The sequence below is a fragment of the Chiloscyllium plagiosum genome, unplaced genomic scaffold, assembly GCF_037043375.1.
Source record: "Chiloscyllium plagiosum isolate Xiang-an unplaced genomic scaffold, Cpla_swu_hap1 HiC_scaffold_32, whole genome shotgun sequence".
NCBI lineage: Eukaryota > Metazoa > Chordata > Chondrichthyes > Orectolobiformes > Hemiscylliidae > Chiloscyllium > Chiloscyllium plagiosum.
Window position 1 is genome coordinate 49,444,611 of NW_028270170.1, and position 16,196 is coordinate 49,460,806.

At 43.5% G+C, this 16,196-nt stretch overlaps 1 protein-coding gene across 2 annotated transcripts in view; it reads left to right on the top strand.

Annotated features, from left to right (window-relative positions):
* Positions 1–16,196, top strand: part of LOC122539648 (solute carrier family 15 member 2-like) — a 213,708-nt gene that overhangs the window by 175,292 nt on the left and 22,220 nt on the right. For both annotated transcript variants that reach the window (XM_087977989.1, XM_087977990.1), the window contains exons 18-20: positions 95–229; positions 2,840–2,957; positions 15,647–15,778. In XM_087977989.1, the coding sequence (XP_087834115.1) occupies positions 95–229; positions 2,840–2,957; positions 15,647–15,778 (385 nt within the window). The remainder of the gene's footprint in view (positions 1–94; positions 230–2,839; positions 2,958–15,646; positions 15,779–16,196) is intronic.

Here is a 16,196-nt window from a genome sequence, read left to right on the forward strand (position 1 = left end):
CTATGGAGGTAATTAGTTCATCACCTGCTAATTAGATCCAAATGATTGCTCGGATTACAAAGTGTTGCACATCAATCGATTGTATCATCTACAGGATTTTTCCTGTGCTGGAAATACCAGATACCAGCAGCAACAAATCTCTGAGGTTGACGTGTGAACCAGACACTGTTAAAGACCTGAAAGTGAGGCCTTTTGACCCATCACTCTACACACCTGTACGACCCGGCAGGTAAGAAATGTACAATGCACTGTGTTACTTGATTGTTAATTCGAGCTCCCTCTTCTCCCCTGTCCTCATACCCATCACTTGAAAACACAGAAACAAAGTTATGTCCACAATTCTCCCATCATCATCCATTCTTATGCTGTAAAGTGTTTGCAGCTTGCATCATCTGCTCATTCCCATTTTAATTGCACTTTCCAGATATTTTCAGACCTACTTCCAATTTATATTTGCTTTTCTCTATGAAAAGTAATAATTTGAAGGCTGTATCATGCTTCCTCAAATGAGCTATATCTCAGTAACATTTCCAAGTGAGTTACTCTGTGTCTCGTTGCTTTCAGTGTTGCCCTGTTCCTGACGGATCTTTATTACTATTTTTGAGACTGGGATAAAGGAAGAATTCCTCCTCTCAGAGGGTTGTTAGTCTTTGGAATTCTCCACACCAGACCTGTGGAGGTTGGGTCCTGGAAGAGTTAGAAAGATTTTTGATCAACAAGGGAATTCGGTTTTATAGGAGACAGACCAGAAAGTGGAGTTACGGTCACCATCAGATCAGCTAAAATCTTACAGAGTGGCAGAGAAGACTTGATGGGTTGAATGACCTAATCCTGCTCCTACCCAGATGGAGAAACCAGTAAAAAATCAGTAATACTTGGAAATGAAGATACTGGTCGCACTGGAATTCCAGCATGCATCATTTGCAAGTTTTACTGGCTTCTGTTTCTGGGTACATCATATGCTCCTATAATCGTTGGAGAATAATCTGTAAGGTTGTCATACTGCATTTCCTGGACTGCCAAATTCCATTCGCTCAGCTGGAATATTACCCTGGCAATTCTGACAGATATAAACTGACCGTAAGGGTGTATGTTCACACTGGGACCGGGATATCATACTGTTTTAACTTCATTAGTGCTGATTCTTTTACCACCTTAACCTTAAATGATTGGATTAATTAAACACTGAGTTAGAAGCTAAGTAGATGATCACTGACACAGCGACATAGAAGTACAAAGACTTGGAAATTCTGGTGGGTAATTTCAATTCCACCAGGTTACTTCCAAGTAGTAAATTGGTGAGGAATTACACTGGCCCCAAAGTTGGCTGGGAAAACTCAATAAGGCCAGAGTTGTCGGGACTCTGTTGAATTGGATGGCTGGACTTTGTAATAACTTCAATTTGAGGCACTGCAGCTCGACAGCTAGTGGGTTGGCTGGCTGCAGAGTGGGCTTGGCAGGAGGACAGTGTCAGGGAAGCTCAAGACAGTCTCCAGCACTCGAGAGAGAGAGAGAGAGAGAGGAGTGAGAGATCTGGGCTTGTCAGAAGCTGTGGTGAGGCAAGGTAGATCCCCAAACACCGGTGGGGTTGAAGAGCAACCTGTGAAGGGGCAGCTAGGACATTGTAGGCTTCTGTGAGGAACGGATCAAATGGAGGAGATGTCTTCCTGTTGATGTACCTAAAAAAACAATTACCTGCTTGACCCAGAAGCTCCAGTGTCCATTTTTCAGAGGCTTGAGGAGCTTGAGTGTGACTGTCAAATTTCTTATATCCTTGTGTATGGCTAGTCACTCTCTATCATAATATTTCCTTAATGCCAAAATGATTGAAACCAAGAGATATAAATCCGACATCTTGCTTTCGATTTATACCCCATATACTTGACCTACTTAGTTTGGCTCATTGCTGTACTAGTTCTCCTGACTCCTGTTTAACAAAAATATTTTGTCTGAATTATAAGGAGGGACTGAATAGGTTGAGACATTTTTCTCTGGTGTGTAGGGGGCGAGAGATGACCTTAAAGAGGTTTATAAAATCACAAGGGGCATAGGTAAGGCGAATAGCCAAGGTCTTTTCCCCAGGGTAGGGGAGTCCAAAACTAGAGGGCAAAGGATCAGGGTGAGAGGGGAAAGGTTTAAAAAGGACCTGAGTGGTAACGTTTTTCACACAGAAGGTGTTCATATAAGGGAATGAGCTGCCAGAGGAAGTGGTAGAGGTGGGTACACTTAAACATTTGAAAGACATTTGGACAGGTACATGGATAAGAAAGGTTTAAAGGGATATTGACCAAACACAGGCAAATGGGACTGGTTCAGTTTAGGAAATTTGTTCAGCATGGACGAGTTGGGCCGAAGGGCCTGTTTCCATGCTGTATAGCTCCAAGACTATGACAAGCAACAGCGTAGACTGATTTGGCCAATGTGTTGTTTCTCTGTTACACTTTCTATGTAGTTCTTTGTAACAGACAACAATCCAAATCACATAAACAAGTATAAAACTTGTATATAAGACCATAAGACATAGGAGCGGAAGTAAGGCCATTCGGCCCATCTAACATGTACTAACATGTAGATGCAAATAATATCCACAAATGTACACAGTCATATTTTGTTATGCAGTAACATTAGACAGATGAGCATAAACAATTCACACACACACACGTCCACTCACCCATCCACATATTATGATAGCTATACAAACTCACTCAAATGAGCAGCCTTATTTCGGTCTGAATCAATGCTGATTTTGTACAGTGAGAGCCTTTGAAGTGCTTTCAGACAGACTATTACTAATCCTTCGCCCTGATGCAGCTATGTTTTATGTGTTCCTTTACCTTAGGTGTTCTTTACAGCTCTCAGGAGTTGGGCCGAGTTTTCTCCATGTTGAAGGAGAGGTTGAACTGAAGGATGGGGGTGTTTATACTATTGCTGTCTATCAGGCTAATCACACTGACAATGTAAGTATTACCGAGGGGGACAGAGTGCACAGCTCTCTTCCAGTTCATCGGGTTACATCCCTGGTCTGCTCCTGCATCTGGAACGCCCACGTTTTCTCCATTCAAGAAGGTGAACCAAGTTTAATTTCCTCCTTCATGTGAAAGAATCTTCAGAAAAAGAATCTCTTCTAAAGCCCGAGTTTGCCTTAGACTCGAGTACTGCTCCCATAACTGAGGAGGTCGTTCTAATACCTCTCAAAGTTTAGACAGGGCATAAGGAAAAGTCAATAATTGACATGCATTTTTCACCTCTGCCCTTCAGTATTAGTGGTGAAGTTTCTCGTTTACTGTATGAGCTTTATCTTGCCAAAATGATCTCTACTATTGCAGTTATTGCTCCTTCTGTTTTTTTAAAATTTATTTACAGTATGTGGGTGTCACTGGCTAGGCCAGCATTTATTGCCCAGAGGGCTTTGATTTTTCATCTCCTTCCAGCAACATTCAAGTCTCTTCAGTCTGTAATATCATTTAAAGGGAAACTGAATCAATGTTTGAAGAAGAGATGAATAATTGTTAACGTGAAGTGAAACTAATTGGGGGATTGAGGGCTAGAATTGGTATGGTGAGGCAAATGGTCTCCTTCTTTGTTGTAAAGATCTATATTTGATTCTAAACTTTTCTTTGTTCTTATAAAGTTGACAATAATGGAAAATTCAGGATTCTTCCTACATACCACTGTGTCTTTTACTCTCTTTGAAACTCTATGGGGCTGAACATTACATAGTTTTTGGTTAAGGTTGAATTGTTTTTAGCTTCTTGGAGGGTTTTAACTACATGGCCTAACAAGTTTTCTGACCCTATTTTACCAAATTCTACATTAATTAGCTTCATAGAACATAGAACATTACAGCGCAGTACAGGCCCTTCAGCCCTCGATGTTGTGCCGAACTGTGGAACTAATCTGAAGTCCATCTAACCTACATTATTTCATTCTCATCCGTACGTCTATCCATTGACTATTTAAATGCCCTAAAGTTGGTGAGTCTACTACTATGGCAGGCTGAGTATTCCACACCCCTACTACTCTCTGAGTAAAGAAACTACCTCTGACATCTATCCCATATCTGTCACCCCTCAATTTAAAGCTATGTCCCCTCATGCTAGCCATCACCATCCGAGGAAAACGGCTCTCACTGTCCACCCTATCTAACCCTCTGATTATCTTATATGTCTCAATTAAGTCACCTCTCAACCTTCTTCTCTCTAATGAAAACAGCCTAAAATCCATCAGCCTTCCCTCCATACCAGGCAACACCCTAGTAAGTCTCCTCAGAACCCATTCCAAAGCTTCCACATCCTTCCTATAATGCAGCGACCAGAAGTGTATGCAATACTCCAAAGGTGGCTGCACCAGAGTTTTTGTACAGCTGCAGCATGACCTCATGGTTCTGAAACTCAATCCCTCTGCTAATAAAAGCTAACACACCATATACCTTCTTAACAACCCTATTAACCTGGGTGGCAACTTTCATGGATCTATGTACCTGGACACTGAGATCTCTCTGCTCATCTACAATACCAAGAATCTGACCATTAACCCAGTACTCTGCATTCCTGTTACTTCTTCCAAAGTGAATCACCTCACACTTTTCCACATTAAACTCCATTTACCATCTCTCAGCCCAGCTCTGCAGCTTATGTCCCTCTGTAACCTGCAACATCCTTTGTCACTATCCACAACTCCACCGACCTTAGTGTCATCTGCGAATTTACTAACCCAACCTTTTCAGCCCTCATCCAGGTCATTTATAAAAATGACAAACAACAGTGACCCCAAAACAGATCCTTGCGGTACACCAATAGTAATTGAACACCAGGATGAATATTTCCCATCCACCACCACCCTCTGTCTTCTTTCAGCTCGCCAATTTCTGATCCAAACCGCTAAATCACCCTCAATCCCATACCTCTGTATTTTGTGCAATAGCCTACCATGGGAAACCTTATCAAACACTTTACTAAAATCCATATACACCACATCAACCGCTTTACCCTCATCCATCTGTTTGGTTACCTTCTCAAAGAACTCAATTAGATTTGAGAGGCATGACTTAGCCTTCACAAAACCATGTTGACTATCCCTAACCAACTTATTCCTCTCTAGATGATTATAAATTCTATCTCTTATAACGCTTTCCAACACTTTACCCACAATTGAAATAAGGTTCACCGGTCTATAATTTCCAGGGTTGTCGCTACTGCCCTTCTTGAACAAGGGAACAACATTTGCTATCCTCCAGTCTTTTGGCACGATTCCTATAGACAATGTCGACATAAAGATCAAAGCCAAAGGCTTGGCAATCTCCTCCCTGGCTTCCCAGAGAATCCCAGAATAAATCCCATCCGACCCAGGGGACTTATCTATTTTTTACACTTTCCAGAATTGCTAATACCTCCTCCTTATGTACCTCAATCCCATCTAGTCTCCTAGCCTGCCTCTGTGGCATCTCTATCATCCAATTTACAGGCCACCTTACTGTGCACCATCCCTGGAACAACTCGCTACTTAACAGACATACACTAAAAGACTGGCATCCCCTTTTCCTGTTTCATCTTTAAAAGGTGATTGTGTTCCTGGATGAGCACTGGGATTTCAAAGCTGCCCTATGTCAGTAATGGACGGATTCTGTACGTGCTGGAGGAGGTGATGATGGTACAGCAATTCTGCGACAGGAACCTGGAAGTCCTGATCGAGAGGGAGATCCACAGGACGGGAGTCCTGTTCCTGGAGGACTGGCAAAGGAAGCTGTCCTATCAGACCCTGGTTTGAAGTTACCAGTCTGGTCAGAAAGAAGATGCCTTCTCTGCTTTGCCACATTCCTCGCTGCCACCTCACTCTCAGTCTATCCTTGCTACTACAGTCACCTCACTCACACTGTTGATGTAACACCTTCCCTTACTTGGTTTCCCCAGACTCCCACACCATAACCCTCTGTGCTTCCTCCCCAACTCCTTCAGAACACCTCACTCTGGCTCTCCCACGTGTAGCAGCGACAGCCACTGTCATCTCAGGTACTTGCTCAGGCCCAGGCAGGAGAGGAGCCTGTGGTGTTGACAATCAGGGACTTCATCCACATGACACAGGGAGGGCCAGGAGCAGCAGGCAGGGCTGTGGGATACAACGACCCTCATTGGCCAGAAACTGCAGCAGTGCAGACAGTCATGCGACCGTCCGGCTGAAACCGTCTCTCCTTCTGGGTCTGCTGGAGGGGCACATACGCCTGCACTCCATCGCCCCAGCCAGGACCAAAGGCAAAGGGTCAGGGGGACAGGAAACGTGTCTCACAATCCTGGTGTCCCATCCCTCACAAGGAGACAGGGCAGTGCTGGGAGGTACCTAGACAGTGGTGGTAACATATACCAGCCCCTCTGCACCTTCCTCTCAGGAGATTGTGGATGTGGTAGGGCCCTTCTCTGACACCCTGCCTGCCCCCTGCCAACCCTTGGCTGTTCAAGTCGGGAGGATCAATTTGCCTCTGCCATGTCTGACACAAGTATCTAAGGGTCAGATGCCAATCATCCAGGACCAATGGGCTATAAATCAGAGCAGGCTCCCTCTATGTCAGTGCAGGCTCCCTCTACCCCAGCCATGGAACCAGGGATTTCACTGAGGCATAGTGTGAAGGAGAGAAAGAAGGAAAGTTATTGTGGGCACTTTGGTGACACAGGTGAAAAAGGTTGCGGTATATCACCATCAGTTTCTACATTAGTGTTCTTGATGTTATTATGGTCATGAATCCTGAGAAGAGTATAAAGGAAGTAGGAGTATACTTAAGAGGGAAATCAGGAGGGCAAAAAGGGGACATGAGATAGCTTTGGCAAATAGAATTAAGTAGAATCCAAAGGGTTTTTACAAATATATTAAGAACAAAAGGGTAACTAGGGAGAGAATAGGGTCCTTCAAAGATCAGCAAGACAGCCTTTGTGTGGAGCCGCAGAAAATGGGGGAGATACTAAATGAATATTTTGCATCAGTATTTATGTGGAAAAGGATATGAAAGATATAGACTGTAGGGAAATAGATGGTGACATCTTGCAAAATGTCCAGATTACAGAGGAGGAAGTGCTGGATGTCTTGAAATGGGGAAAGGTGAATAAATTCCCAGGATCTGATCAGGTGTACCCCAGAATTCTGTGGGAAGCTAGAGAAGTGATTGCTGGGCCTCTTGCTGAGATATTTGTATCATCAATAGTCACAGGTGAGGTGCCGGAAGACTGGAGGTTGGCAAACGTGGTGCCACAGTTTAGGAAGGGCGGTAAAGACAAGCCAGGGAACTATAGACCGGTGAGCCTGACCTCGGTGGTGGGCAAGTTGTTGGAGGGAATCCTGAGGGACAGGATGTACATGTATTTGGAAAGGCAAGGACTGATTCGGGATAGTCAACACGGCTTTGTGCGTGGGAAATCATGTCTCACAAACTTGATTGAGTTTTTTAAAGAAGTAACAAAGAGGATTGATGAGGGCAGAGCAGTAGATGTGATCTATATGGACTTCAGTAAGGCGTTTGACAAGGTTCCCCATGGGAGATTGTTTATCAAGGTTAGATCTCACGGAATACAGGGAGAACTAGCCATTTGGATACAGAACTGGCTCAAAGGTAGAAGACAGAGGGTGGTGGTGGAGGGTTGTTTTTCAGACTGGAGGCCTGTGACCAGTGGAGTGCCACAAGGATCGGTGCTGGGTCATCTACTATTTGTCATTTACATAAATGATTTGGATACGAGCATAAGAGGTACAGTTAGTAAGTTTGCAGATGACACCAAAATTGGAGGTGTAGTGGACAGCGAAGAGGGTTACCTCAGATTACAACAGGATCTGGACCAGATGGGCCAATGGGCTGAGAAGTGGCAGATGGAGTTTAATTCAGATAAATCCGGGGTGCTGCATTTTGGGAAAGCAAATCTTCGCAGGACTTATCCACTTAATGGTAAGGTCCTAGGGAGTGTTGCTGAACAAAGAGACCTTGGAGTACAGGTTCATAGCTCCTTGAAAGTGGAGTCGCGGGTAGATAGGATAGTGAAGAAGGCATTGGTATGCTTTCCTTTATTGGTCAGAGTGTTGAGTACAGGACTTGGGAGGTCATGTTGTGGCTGTACAGGACATTGGTTAGGCTACTGTTGGAATATTGCATGTAATTCTGATCTCCTTCCTATTGGAAAGATGTTGTGAAACTTGAAAGGGTTCAGAAAAGATTTACAAGGATGTTGCAAGGGTTCGAGGATCTGAGATACAGGGAAAGGCTGACCAGGCTGGGGCTGTTCTCCCTGGAGCGTCGGAGGCTGAGGGGGTGACCTTATAGAGGTTTATAAAATTATGAGGGGCATGGATAGGATAAATTGGCAAAGTCTTTTATCTGGGGTGGGGGGGGGCGGGGTCCAGAATGAGAGGGCATAGGTTTAGGGTGAGAGGGGAAAGATATAAAAGAGACCTAAGGGGCAACGTTTTCATGCGAAGGGTGGTACGTGTATGGAATGAGCTGCCAGAGGAAGTGGTGGAGGCTGGTACAATTGCAACATTTAAGAGGCATTTGGATGGGTATATGAATAGGAAGGATTTGGAGGGATATGGGCCGGGTGCTGGCAGGTGGGACTAGATTGGATTGGGATAACTGGTCGGCATGGACGGGTTGGACTGAAGGGTCTGTTTCCATGCTGTACATCTCTATGACTCTGTATGACCCACCCTCTCGACCACCCTGGGAAAGATGTGCCCAGGCCCCTAATTGGAGCCTGTATTTTTCCCAGACCACAGAGCTGTTCCTACAGAGCGCGCAGACTGACTGTTCTGCACAGGCACGGAACCCATGACCAATAAAATACTGACTGGAAGCCTAACTGCGTCCAATCCTATGGACAGGAAACAGAGGCTGCCCTATACCTACTACATGCTGAATGTTTGCTGCACACGGTGAGCTGGCGTCACACACTGTCCTACAGCAAGAACCTCTTACGCTAATGAATTGAGTTAGCTTTATTGTCACATGTATTCAAATGAGTATAGTAAAAAGTTTACAAGTCACCACTTACAGTACCATCTTGGGTATAAGTTGTATAAGTTCAGATTCTTCAGTGCACTTTCTTACAAAGAAAAATTTGAAAAATAAAGAAATAAAAAGTCCAGAATTACAGATTATACAATTAAATTAGAAAATAGAGAAATAAAAAGTTTGGAATAGCAGTCCTTCCAACCCAGTCCACACTGGTACCTTGTCCCCAGTCCACGCTGCTACCTTGCCCTCAGTCCATAATGGTACCTTGCCCTCAGTCCAAGCTGGGCCTTGAGTCACTTTGAGAGTGGAAGATCATGCTGTGACCTTGCGGAAAGACTGCCACCGGCCGCAGAGAGACCCCCATGCTGGGCCGCCAAAAGACCAGCATGGACTGCCAAGAGACCACCATGTGGGGCCAAGAAACCGCCATGTGGGGCCAAGGAACCGCCATGTGGGGCCAAGAAACTGCCATGTCAGGCTGAGAGACCACCATGTGGGGCCTGATATAGAGGCCACCTTCTGGTTTGTGCAAGTTAAACCCATCCCGCAGTGATGGCCCAGATTATTCTCCAAGAGTTACTCCTGTTCCACCCGGCATCATAAAAATAAGGAAAATTATACCGAGTGGAGGGTATATCTGGTTTGTTCATAGGGTAGTTAAAATAACATTACGGCACTCCATGGACCCTGGGTAACTTACCTTTCAGTAGAATTGGGTAATGAAGTGGTGAGTTCATCACCTCCATTTCAATTCCATTCCAAAACAGAAATGAGTTTCTGGCTGTTTAGCATCGGATTGGTAAAGGCCAGCTCATATTTCAAAAAGATTTTGTTTGATATTGCACAAGGGATTCTGTCCTTGCTTAAGAGCCACACACACATCCTCTTTCCAGATGTGTTCTCTGGATAATGCTAAGCTTCCTGGAACATATGTCTTAACTAATGGCTAAGCCACTGGGGAATTGGATACAAGGAGCAATGGAGCCATTGCAGCTTGAAAAGAGGTATATATTATTCACTTGCTGTTTGATTATGTTCCATTATTTGTGGACAGCCAGTAATAATTCCATTAGCCTCTTACAATTCTTTGCCAAACCTTTATGGACGACTTAAGTCTGTGCACCATTCCAATTTGCAAAAAATACTCCTTTTCGCCAGAAAATTTAATCTGAAAAACACTTCCCAGATGATAGAAGAATAAATATGTATTCTATCTACACAGAAAACAGGAAAGAAGGAGAGCGGTTTTCTATTTAATTCATTTCAATTAGGTTTGGCAGAGATTAGTTCAAATTGTTTGACTCACTTTTAAAGCTAAATTGGGAAACAATCGAGGACTCAGCCACTTTCTCATGAAATGTTTTAAGGCCTGGGTATCCATGGAAAGTGACCATCGTGTTGTTCAATCTTCTGTCCACTCTGAATGTCATCTTCCTTCCATCATTATCCGTAAAATGGATGAAGTGTGAGGGGAGCAGAGAGGGAAGTCAGAGCTAACTGAACGCCAGACTCATTCAGACAGAAGCCTCTGTAGTGTTGGGGTCTCATCATTCATTGGTTGCTAGCAGCAAAAAGGCAGGTGCAAAAGTTTCCAATTCTATCTAAGTATTCACATTGCTGTGTTCGGAGTTTATGCTAAGTGTATTGTCTGGGTTTCGTTTATTGTAGACTCCTAAGTTACCCAGAAAGAGTTTCTTGAGCACTTTGTCCACTCTGAATGCTCTGGATTTCTGAAACATTTTTGTCTTTCTCTGTAACCTATCCAGTGTCAGCATGAATTACAGTGACCAAGCTGTAAACAGTGCTGTGGGCAAGCCTAGAGCATTGTGGAAGTTCATTATTCCTTCTTGAGACCTTTATATTCTATTTGACTGTTTCTCCAACTATCAGTACCAGCAGCCATGCCTTTCCCAGCACTGCGACAGAGCCAACCTTTAATTGGTTGTTAAGAGCTTGAAGACCTCCTGAGGTTGTGACTGTTATATAAATGCAAGTTCTTTATTTCCTTGCTGCTGTTGCACTCTGCATTTGTGGTTTCAACAAGCGATTCAATGGATTTCTTGGGGTCCTCTCCAGTAGCTCATCGACCTCGTATCTATTACTTTTAGATTAGATTAGATTACATTACAGTGTGGAAACAGGCCCTTCGGCCCAACAAGTCCACACCGACCCGCCGAAGCGAAACCCACCCATACCCCTACATTTACCCCTTACCTAACACTACGGGCAATTTAGCATGGCCAATTCACCTGACCCTGCACATCTTTTGGACTGTGGGAGGAAACCGGAGCACCCGGAGGAAACCCACGCAGACACGGGGAGAACGTGCAAACTCCACACAGTCAGTCGCCTGAGGCGGGAATTGAACCCGGGTCTCAGGCGCTGTGAGGCAGCAGTGCTAACCACTGTGCCACCGTGCCGCCCACCAGCATTCTCAGCCTGTCTCAAAGACCCAACACACACAGCAGATTCTGATCTGAAAGCAGTTAACCTTGGGCACAATTTTCAGAAGGTGTACAGTGGCAGCTTTGCAATTTGGAGGATGGGAATAATCAGAAGGATTGGCGGTGACTTTTTTGTAGTTCAGTCATAGGAAAAGGGGTGTAGCTGGCTGGGGTAAAATTTGTTGGCCATCCTGTTTTCCTTTGAGGAGGACAAACAGTATAATAACTCCATTAATAAATAATGATAAAATGCCTGTTTGGCGATTTGTAGAAACATAAGCAGAAGCAGGCTTGAGCCCTCAATTCGACATTCCTCATGTTTCCTGTAACTCTGGATTTCCCTAATGATGAAGAATCTGTCTCAGCCTTACATATACACAATGACTCTGCCCCTACACATCTCTATGTGGCAAGGAATTCCAAATATTCACAACCCTCCGGGAGAAAAACATTCCACCTCATCAAAGTCTTAAGTTAGCACCCCTTTATTCTGGGACTATAGCCTCTGGTCCTGGACTCTCCCATGAGGGGAAACATCCTCTCATGTTCACCCTGACAAGACCTTTAAATATTCCTTTATGTTTCAATGAGATCATGAATTCTTCTAAATTCCAATGAGTAGAGTCCCAAACTATTTAACCTTTGCTCATAACAGAACCGTTCCTTACCAGGGATAATCCTAGTGAACCATCTCTGAACTACCGCCAATGAAATATTATCTAAACTCAAATAAGGGACCAAAACAGCTCATGTTACTCCAGACATGGACCCCCTTGAAATAAGAGCCAACATTTCATTGCCATTCCTGATTCCCTGCTATCCCTGTGTGCTAGCTTTCTGTGTTTCATGTAGAAGTTCCCCCCAAAATCCCTTTGTATTGCAGCTTTCTGCAGTTTTTTTCTCCACTAAATAAAATGTCTGTTGTTTTGTTCTCCCTTCCAAAATGAACAATTTCACATTTTTCAACAACATACTTCATTTTCCAATTTTTTGTCCACTTACATACTAATATCTCTCTGTAGACTGTTTGTGTCACTCCCTCAAACCTGCCTTTCCTCCTATTTTTATGTTGTCTGCAAATTAGGCGGCAGTACATTCACTTCATTCCTCCAATACATATATATTATAAAATAGTTGTGCTCTCAGCATTGATCCCTTTGGATCAACAGGTTACAGGTTGCCAACCTGAAGAAGAGCCCCTTATCATTCATTGTTCCCTGCCCGTTTGCCAGTTCCCTATCCATACCAATATACTATGATCAACATCATGGACTCTTATGACTTACCCTTCTATGAGGTACCTTGTCGAATGCCTTCTTGCATAGTCATAGAGTCATAGAACACGGAAACAGACCCTTTGGTCCAGTCCAACTCGTTCTTGCTAACCAGATATCCCTTCCTAAACTAGTCCAGTCTGTCTGCATTACAGCACATCTATTGGTTCCCCTCCATCCAAGCTGGCATTCTTGCCCTGATGAGTGCAAGATGAAAATGTTTGCTCACAAGTCCCCGTTTACAGCAATGTTCAACGTCTGCTCTCCTAAGTCACTGTCTATATCAACATCTATAGAGACTGACAGATGTAAATCAGAATGATCCATATTTCCTTTGATAGAAATATGCAGCGTTAGCACTGGAGCATTGCTATATCTAGCACTTCAGTATTAGGTTTCCACTCACAAAGTACAGTGGCTATAAATGTCAGTTTGACTGGGGCCAGTGCTAAGAAAGTCACAGTCCCCTGTTCCATCTGCCCCAAAGTCAGGTGGGCAATGTTAATTTTGTAAACATTTAGCTGGTAAAGCAAGGAGTAGGACTGGTCTGTTTTCCACATGGGTTATACAATACCGAGTGCAGCGTAAACCAGAGTGCTTTTCTCTTCCACAGCTCATCCTCTTCTACATGAGTTCTTACACATGAGCTCTAACCTTCCCTACTCAGTATCCCAATCACAGCTGGAATCTTTACATATTCACACTCAATTGATACAATATTTTTAGTATGTAATGTTTCAGGTCACTTCCAATCTCAGCGCTAACTAAGTTATTTTAAATATCAATTCATGCCAATTGCGACACTTAAGGGACATTTATGAATTGCTTATGCAGTGTAGGAACTCAGCAGTCCAGCAGTGGTAAATGCAGAGAGTTCAAAGTCGCCAGTTTGACTATCGGTTTTAAAGGTTTACAAAGGCCTACCATTGAAGCAGAACCTTATAGAACATAGAACATAGAAGAATACAGCGCAGTACAGGCCCTTCGGCCCTCGATGTTGCGCCGATCCAAGCCCACCTAACCTACACTAGCCCACTATCCTCCATATGCCTATCCAATGCCCGCTTAAATGCCCATAATGAGGGAGAGTCCACCACTGCTACTGGCAGGGCATTCCATGAACTCACGACTCGCTGAGTAAAGAACCTACCCCTAACATCTGTCCTATACCTACCCCCCCTTAATTTAAAGCTATGCCCCCTTGTAATAGCTGACTCCATACGTGGAAAAAGATTCTCACTGTCGACCCTATCTAAACCCCTAATCATCTTGTACACCTCTATCAAGTCACCCCTAAACCTTCTTTTCTCCAATGAAAACAACCCCAAGTGCCTCAGCCTTTCCTCATACGATCTTTCTACCATACCAGGCAACATCCTGGTAAACCTCCTCTGCACCCGTTCCAGTGCCTCCACATCCTTCCTATAGTATGGCGACTAAAACTGCACACAATACTCCAGATGCGGCCGCACCAGAGTCTTATACAACTGCAACATGACCTCAGTACTCCGGAACTCAATTCCTCTACCAATAAAAACCAGTACGCCATATGCCTTCTTCACCGCACTATTTACCTGGGTGGCAACTTATGAGCTTCTTGCCACTTTAGTAAGTTGGAGCTTACCGGAATCACTGCTAGCTCTCTTCCTCACCTCCCTCTTACACCTCAATGCCCATTGCAGCTACAGTGAATCCCACATGAGGCAATACCATTTTCTTAAATATTATTCAAATTACTTTCCATTGATTTTTATGCCAAAGGATGTTCTCCAATTAAACATTCTCAATTGGAAATTGAGAGTCTTATTTCTTAAAGTTTCTTAATTAACATCATTATTAACTCAATTGGCAGAAGCAAATTTTACAGAAGGAACAATTGATAAATCGTAAGATATTACAATTAGTTAAGGACTGTCCAAATATAAAAACAGGTTACTTGGACTTTGTTGTTAGTCTGTATCAAGGCAACCTATTTGTTTTAATACTGCCAGCTGAGACTCTGACCCAATAAAAGTAGTTAAGATTCTGGGCTAGGAGTTCAGTTGATGATTACATGTGGTTTGGAGGCATAGAATCATAGAATCCCTTCAGAGTGGAAGCTGCCCCATCGAGTCCACACCAACCACTCCAAAAAAGCATCTCACCCAGACAGCATGCAAAGCAAAAACTTGAAAACTCATGTGCAAGCACAAAATTATATAAATGTGATTATTTTCCTTCATTTGAGTGAAACTCAAGACTGTCATGTATCTACAGGAAATAAAGAAATTGTACTTTGAGTGGTAAGATGATAGGAATGGAATACTGAGTCAGCTGATGAAATTGGGATTGAAACTTTGAAGCAAAGTTGAAAGGGAGAGTTTGCTTCAGTCTGGTTGGTTGGCAAGGTTAGCGTCCTTGGTGAAGGAACACATTTTGTAGCGAACACTGAAAATAATGGCTTTGGCCTTCCTGTTAAGGTTCAAAGTAGTTACATAGAATTTGGTGAGATTTATAGCACAGAAAGAGGCCAGGCTGCCCAATTAGGCCATGACAATGTGATTCCCCTGCAATGATATTTGAATGAAAGCTTGTTCCCTCTGAATTGTTGATGGGGACTCAGGAGACACTTGGACATATTCCTGGAGAGAAAACTGACTGAGAGATGTGGAGCAAAGTGGATAGATGGTTACCATGTTGTTGGTGCTAGATTAGAGTGGTGCTGGAAAAGCACAGCAGGTCAGGCAATTGAGTCCTGATGAAGGGCTTTTGCCCGAAACATCGATTTTCCTGCTCCTTGGATGCTGCCTGACCTGCTGTGCTTTTCCAGCACCACTCTAATCTAGACTCTGATTTCCAGCATCTGCAGTCCTCACGTTTGCCTATGTTGTTGGTGCTGGTTGGTCTCAGTAGATTTTCATATTCTTGTCTTCTTGGCATAATGATGTATCATTTTTTCCCAGGTCACCGTGCAGCTGAACATTGATAACTGGCCAAAAACAGTCTCCGTGCTTTGGCAAATTCCTCAGTATTTTGTAATCTCAATGTCTGAGATACTTTTTGCAGTGACTGGACTACATCTGGCTTACACTCAGGTAATGGTTTTAATTTGTTGATGTAGAACAGCCATTAACATTGTTTATAAAATAAACATGCCATGAACCAAGTTTAACAGGAAACTTCTATTTGGAGTACTTTTCCCTATTTTAGCTTTGTTTGAAGTTTGAAGTGTTTGGAACTTTGGGTTACTTCCCAGATCTAGGAACAGGAGAAGACCATTTAAACTCTCACTTTTCAATGAGACCTTGGCTCCTCTCCATGTTATTGCCTTTCTTTGCCTTGGTCTCATAACCCATGTTTCCAGCAGCCGAGTGAAACTGATTTCTTGCCCATGTGTCAGAGTATTGATATTTCAAAAGAAAAGTCTGCTTTTGTCATTGGAGCTACAACAGATTGGACTTTATATTTTCTGAATCTGATTGGTTGAAGGTCTGAACTGAAGCCCAGTTGACT